Source organism: Bactrocera dorsalis, chromosome 4, assembly GCF_023373825.1.
Source record: "Bactrocera dorsalis isolate Fly_Bdor chromosome 4, ASM2337382v1, whole genome shotgun sequence".
NCBI lineage: Eukaryota > Metazoa > Arthropoda > Insecta > Diptera > Tephritidae > Bactrocera > Bactrocera dorsalis.
Genome location: NC_064306.1, coordinates 21,201,475 through 21,209,107, shown reverse-complemented (window position 1 = coordinate 21,209,107; position 7,633 = coordinate 21,201,475). Strand labels below are relative to the sequence as shown.

Here is a 7,633-nt window from a genome sequence, read left to right as displayed (position 1 = left end):
TAACGCGTGAGCGATTGCCTGTGAATTTTAATTTCTTTCGGTTTCGGTCGAGTGCAAGTGACTAAAGTGACAAATACTAAAAATAAATGTCTGGACAAAGACATTAAAAATAAAAATAAAATATATCTACATACATAGATATACATACATATATGTATATATAAAAAATTCAAAAACAAATTTTTATATTAAAAAATAAACATATCGCTCATTTGCTGCAAGACCGGCATAAATAAAAAAACGTGATTTTTGAGTTAATACTGCAGAATTGTTCGTTATATCATACTTCATGTTGAGTGAAAAATTCATATGAATACCTCTTATATGCTCCGCTTGAGAAGAGAATATGTTTCCTATTTTCCGTCAGTGGCTTGTGAAAAATATATAATAGTATAACACTTGGTGGATACATACATATATGTAAAATAATTGCGAAGTGCACACATATGGACACACACTGAAGTGAATAAAAACGAAGTGGTAAATCTAAACATAAAGAAAATAAAATACAAATTAACCAAATTAAAAGTTGAAAAAAAAAAGCAACTGAGAGAAACGTTTTGTGAAGTGGGTGGTGAAAACACAATATAATACATACATACTATATGACATACGTGCGGTAAAATTCACCAGTCCAATAGTGCGCAAACACAAGGAAGAAAAGGAGAGAAACCAAAGGTGGATAAATCGGTTAAACGGCATACAGTGGAGTGTGAAAATAAAAGCAGTATTGAAATAAGCGTTTACATTTTTTCTGCTAAAGGTGGTTACACAGTTAGTGCATAATATTAAAAACTACCGCCAAAAACATAAAGTGCCGTTGCTAAACATAAGCAAAATAAAAAGAGTGTCGCGAGTGCCGCTAAAAAGTGCCGGAAAAGAGGTACAACCCGTTAAAAGAAAAGTGCCGTAAAACTAAAAACCGATAACTTTGGCCGTTAAAACGTTAGACTATTTGTGGTAACATCACGTCGGTACCGAACGGGCTTGCGTCAACACCATCGTCCCACTGCTGCTGCGTCAACGGATTCTCGCCGCTGCTGCGTCAACGTCAACACCATCGTCCCACCGCTGCTGCGTCAACGCGGATTCTCGCCGCTGCCAAGTCAACGTCAACAACACCGTCGCTGCTAACGTCGACGCCAGATCCGTCTCTTCGTGGGAATGAGCTGCAATTGCATTCTCTGCAAAAGGGAAGTGAACGCAGGCAAACCGCCTATGCATTCACAACAGGTAACGAGTGCGAATCACTGAAAGTGGTGCGAATAAAAAAAAAAAAAAAAACGAAAAGTAAAAAAAAAAAAAAAAAGAGCAAGTGCACACTTTCAGTTTTTGGCTCTCCCTCTTTTCACATTTTTTCACATACGTATATTTTCTTATTGCATATATTTATATTTTAATATTCGCATACGTATATATACATACACATGTACATAAGCATTTATGCATCTATGCATCTATGCATCTACATAAGTGAAAGAGGGATCGTGGGATTTGCGGTAGCGTTCTTAATTGAACATTAAGGTGCGACATTTTATATCTTGCAGACAAAAAATTTTTTAAAATTTTAAACGAAATAAAGTTTTACGGTTCTTTGGAAAATTTTCTCGCTTAAAAAAAAAAAAACATTTTCAAGAACGTTCAATTGTGCTATTGCTTATTTTGCATACTTCATAGGTTCGGCTTTCGTATACTTGGGAATCGATATCATTTTTTCTCGTTCTCGTAACCGATTCTAAATATATTTGTTGCCAACCTTTATTGCTATTGGTCTGGCTTTCGTATATTTCGGAATCGCTATACATATATTTTTCGTTTTCGTTATCGATCCCTAATATATCTGTTGCCAACCTGTATAGTTTTTTTTCCGGAAATTTAATTTAACAAGCAAAAATGAGCAAGCCAAAGCCAACTATCGCCAACCTCTCTCCGAGTAAGGAGTTGATCGACTTAAAATCATTAAAGCGTCAAAGGACGGTGGCGAAAAGTAGCATTTTGCGAATAAAAACGGGTCAAAACGATGTCATTAGATCCAATCGAATTGGAATGTCGTCTTGACATACTAAACTCACATAGTGAGAAATTGATGAAATGCCAATCTAAAATTGAAGAGATTGATGAAGACGACATGGCCCGAGGGGAGTTAGAGGACATAATTGTAGAAACAAAATCTATAATTAAAACAATTTTGGCCAAAAATAGAACATCTATTGCTGAAACATCGTTCGTAACGTCTCACAGCTCAAGGCTCCCAAAAATGAATTTGCCGAAATTCAAGGGAGAATATTCGGAATTTAAAAATTTCATGAGTTTGTTTGAGAGTTTGGTTCACAATGATCCAAACATCCCAGATATTGAAAAATTTAACCATCTGGTTAATTGTCTATCTGGGGAGGCTCTAGGCACGGTAAAAGCGTTTCAAATGTCGGACGAAAACTATCCGAAGGCGTTGGCAAGTCTCAAAAAGGTTTATGACAATAAATGTTTGATTTTTTTTAATACGATTTCAAAACTTTTTGAGCTGCCAACTATCCCTAATCAATCAGCCCCTTCATTGCGCGCGATGATTGATGAAGTGTCGGCTGTATATGACTCATTGCTATCGCTGGGCGATGAGAAACAAATCACAAATGCGATAATTATTCACATAGTCATGACAAAAGTTGACTCTGCCACCCGATCAAAGTGGGAAGAACAGCTGGATTACGACAAGTTACCATTGTGGAAGGATTGTGAAGCTATCTTAAATAGACGGTACCAGCATCTATCAGCTGAAGGCGCATCATCTTCGAGGACGAGACCCATAGCAGCAGCCAGCGCGAACCACGTGAAGCAGCCTCACATGAATGGAACTAAATCCGCTTTAGTTGCAGCGAATACAAAGCAGCCAACATGCCAGCAGTGTAAATCGAAGGACCACTACTTAACAGCTTGCCCCACTTTTAAAACTCTCTCTGTTCAACAGAGATTTGAGTTTGTCAAATCAGTGCCCTTATGCATAAATTGTTTGCGTAAGGGACATACGGTATCCAAATGCAGAGCGGATCGATGTCGCGTGTGTAATCGGTCCCACCACACCTTACTGCACCAGTATCCTGTATCCTTCACTGCTGAGCCTCATCCGCAACCAACAACAACTACACACGCAATGCATACAATAAGTGTGCCTGATCGGGTAATGTTGGCAACAGCAGTTATTCTGGTGAGATCAAGCTGTGGAGAGTACCTGCCCGCAAGAGCCTTGCTGGACTCGGGAAGTCAAGTCAACTTTATAACGGAGGATTTGGCCCAAAAACTGCGGATTCGACGCCAAAACAGGACTTTAAATATTATCGGGATTGGTAATTCAAGTACAAAAGTTGGGGCCAAATTGAGCGCATTTGTGAAATCGCGCGTAAATAATTATGAATTTTCGGCGGAATTCTGGATTATGCGATGTATTTCGGCTAATCATCCAGACCATACCATTAATATTAATGGTTGGAAAATTCCGCACAATATTAAATTGGCGGATCCAGAATTCCAAAAATCTCAAAAGATCGATATGTTATTAGGGGCGGAAACCTTTTTCGATTTATTAGCGGTTGGTCAAATTAAAAGTGGCCCTAATCAACCAACGCTCTCAACCAACGCTCTCTCTTTTGGGATGGATTGTTTCTGGCAAATATGTCAGCAGTCTTAGTCCTCCTCCCGAAGTAAATAGCACATTATGCCAAACTGAAGAAGACTTAACGTCAATAGATTCAGTAGTCCAAAAATTCTGGGCTCTGGAGGAACTTCCTTCAGAAACAATTGGCAACAAATTCACACCTGAACAAAATGAATGTGAACAATTTTTCGTCAAAACAACTGAAGTATTACCTTCAGGAAGGCTTCAAGTCAGAATGCCCTTTAAAGCTGACCGTAAGTTACTCGGTCACTCCTATGAAATCGCAGTTCGGCGATTTCAGGCCCTGGAGAGGAAAACATTGAAAGATCCAGAACTTCGTAAAATGTATCTGGACTTCATGAATGAGTATAAAGCGCTGGGTCACATGAGCCCAACAAATAATAAGATCCCGAGTGAACCACACTATTTCATTCCGCATCAGTGTGTTTTGAGGCCCGAAAGCACAACAACAAAATTACGAGTTGTCTTTGATGCGTCAAGTCGTACTTCTTCTCAAATTTCATTAAATGAACTTTTGATGGTAGGTCCAACCATCCAAGAAGAATTATATTCAACTCTTCTTCGTTTTCGCTTACATAAGTATGCACTAACAGCGGACATTACTAAAATGTACCGTCAAATAATTATGCATGAAGAAGACAGAGATTGTCAGCTTATTGTGTGGAGAGAGCATCCTTCTGAGCAAATTCAAATTTTTCGTCTTAACACCGTAACATACGGCACTGCGCCTGCTCCATTTCTCGCAACACGGTGTTTACAAATGCTCAGTGATGCTAATACAACTAAATACCCACTCGGTTCATTGGCCATTAAAAGAGACTTTTATGTTGATGACTTATTAACAGGATCTGAAAATTTTGAGTCTCTAGATCTTATAAGAAGTGAAGTAATTAAAATATTAAACTCGGCCGGATTCACCTTGACAAAGTGGTTTTCGAACCACCCTAAATTTTTCGACAGTGATTGCCTTGAAAAGTCATTAAGTTTCAATAACAAAAACTCAACTAAAACACTAGGAATCCATTGGTTGCCGAAAGAGGATTTGTTCCGATTTGTTTTGGATGCCAATTTTCATGATCTGCGAGCTACTAAACGAAACATACTATCAGTCTCTGCTCGCCTTTTCGATCCTCTTGGATTATTAGCCCCACTAGTTACCAAAGCAAAAATCTTATTGCAAGAGCTTTGGATCCAAAAACTAGATTGGGATGAGTCGATTCCATTGCGTCTTGATACTAGCTGGCAGAATTTCAAAGCCAACCTACTGCAGCTGTCTTCAATTAGCATTCCTCGATACGTAAATCTAGAGTCGAGTGCTATCTGCCAAATACATGGCTTCTCCGACGCTTCAATAAGAGCGTACGGATGCTGCATATATATACGAAGCCAATCTGCTAGTGGTGTCAAATGTATGCTGCTTACTGCAAAATCTAGAGTGGCTCCGCTGAAGACCAAGTCTCTTCCGCGTCTCGAGCTCTCGGCAGCACATCTTCTTGCCAAATTATGGTCACGAATTGCGCCAATGTTGAATCGACAATTTGAAAAAATTATATTTTGGACAGACTCTGAAATCGTATTGCATTGGGTAAAAACGCATCCATCGTCATTACAAACCTTTGTTGCAAATAGAGTGTCTGAAATCCAAGAATGGACTGACAATATAAATTGGCGACATGTGCCAACAAAACAAAATCCTGCGGATCAAGTGTCTCGGGGTTGCAACGTGGATGAATTGAATAATTCAATATGGTTTGGCGGTCCACAGTTCCTCCTAGAAGACCCCGCTTTATGGCCAATTAACACTCACTTCCAGCTTTCCCCAGACGATGAAGCATTAGAGAAGAAGAAAAATACTTTCACACTAGCCATAAATGTGAAAGAGAATTCACTATTGAACCTTATCGAAAAATTCTCTTCTCATCAAAAATTGCTTCGTGTGGTTGCCTATCTATTACGGTGGATTAGACGACCAAAAATACCTACGGAGGGAAGGCACCTGACATCTGACGAATTACACTTGAGTTTTTTAAAAATTGTTCAGGTGATTCAACATTCGGAATTTGCGAATGAAATCCAAAAACTCACCAAAGGCACCACGCTACCCACAAACTTGCAAAAACTGAATCCGTTTTTGCAGGAGTACTCGGATATGTCGCTTTCATTCAAATTAATCCGAGTAGGAGGTCGCCTTTTAAATGCACCTCTCCCATACGATGCCAAATTCCCATTATTACTAAATAAGAATTCGCACTTCGTTATTAATTATTTACGGTTCCTGCACTTTCGAAATCACCACGCAGGGGCAAAGGCGTTGGTTGCGCTGCTTCGAGAACGCATATGGTTGATCAATGCAAGAGAAGCATGCAGTAGAACCGTAAGAAACTGTACACACTGCTTTCATTATAAGCCGAAGTTGCAAACCCAAATAATGGGAAACTTGCCAGTTGAAAGGCTTCGAGCGCTACGACCCTTTCTTATATGTGGCGTAGATTTTTGTGGTCCAATTTATACTACATTAAAAATACGCGGTCGACCACCCGTAAAAACCTATATCGCAGTTTTCGTTTGTTTCACGTCTAAAGCAGTACACTTAGAATTAGTCTCTGACTTATCAACTAATTCCTTTATTCTCGCCCTAAAAAGGTTCATTGGTCGCCGAGGGATGCCACAGACGATATACAGCGACAACGCAACCAACTTCGTCGGCGCCGATCGCAAGTTGCGCGAACTCAAAGAGGCGTTTCTGTCCCAGTCTCCGGAAGTAATGAAATTAGCCGCCGAAGAAGGGTTCAAATTCGCCTTTATACCACCGAGGGCGCCGCACTTCGGCGGGTTATGGGAGGCGGCAGTGAAGTCCGCCAAACACCTCGCCGTGCGCGCAATGGGCAACGTACTGCTCACCGCCGAAGAACTAGGAACACTGCTGGCCGAAGTGGAGGCCATCCTCAACTCGCGGCCCCTCGCACCGTTGAGCCAGGATCCCAACGACGGCGAAGCATTGACTCCAGCACACCTGCTAATAGGGTGCTCCCTCCGAGCCTTACCACCGGCACAAGTGTCAACGGACCCGATTCGCTATTGCGAGAGATGGCAACTTGTTTGCTGTCTCAAGCAACAGTTTTGGCGACAGTGGTCCAAAACGTACATTACCAGTCTTCAGCAGCGCAACAAATGGCTGCACCCGAAACGCAACCTGCAGCCCGGCGATCTCGTCCTCGTCCACGAAGACAACACGCCACCGCAGCAGTGGGCACTAGGACGAATCGCCGCAACCGTAGAAGGACGAGACGGAAAGGTGCGAGTGGCAGACGTGGCAACCAAGGCAGGCACCATTAAGCGCCCTATTCACAAGCTCGCCCTGCTGCCTGTCGAAGTTGAAGGATCATGATCCTGTCAAGGTGGCCGATGTTGCGTCATGCGACTTTATAAATCAAAAAATATATTTTAAGAACTTAATTTGTTAAAATAATTGTATGCATTATAAAATCTTTTACATTATGTAAAATACTTACGAATTTTGTAATATACAAGTATAACCATAATCTACTACTTATGTACTAGAATAATCTATTACAATGAATTTAAGATGCTGAATTGAATTAGAACTATATACTTACCCCTTTTTTGTATACATACTTACCTCTAGTCCAAGCCGTTAGGTTAAGATTTAGGCTAACTAATGAACTGTTGGAATAAAGATTATCATTGTATTAAAGATCATAACCGCGAACGGACGCTTTTCAATTTTTAATCGGAATTATTTAAATTCGAATTTAGCACAGGCAATTAGCTTTGAGTTACGCATCTTAGTGAGTCCATCGTGTTTAACTTCAATCTTAAAAACGCTTAAGATTTTTTCAGTGGTTATGAGGTTAGATACAACTTATTTTGCAATAGCTTATTATATTATTATGAAAATAAAAAATAAATGGATATATAATATCATAATTCCAAATACTGTCC

The 7,633-nt window shown here is 40.1% G+C and overlaps 1 protein-coding gene across 1 annotated transcript; it reads left to right on the top strand.

Moving 5' to 3' along the window:
- The first annotated feature begins 226 nt into the window (after positions 1–226).
- On the top strand, positions 227–7,310 carry LOC125778209 (uncharacterized). Its single transcript, XM_049454836.1, has 2 exons — positions 227–1,233; positions 6,314–7,310. The coding sequence occupies exon 2, from the start codon at positions 6,333–6,335 to the stop codon at positions 7,056–7,058; it is 726 nt and encodes a 241-aa protein (XP_049310793.1). The 5' UTR covers positions 227–1,233; positions 6,314–6,332; the 3' UTR covers positions 7,059–7,310.
- The last annotated feature ends 323 nt before the right edge of the window (positions 7,311–7,633 follow it).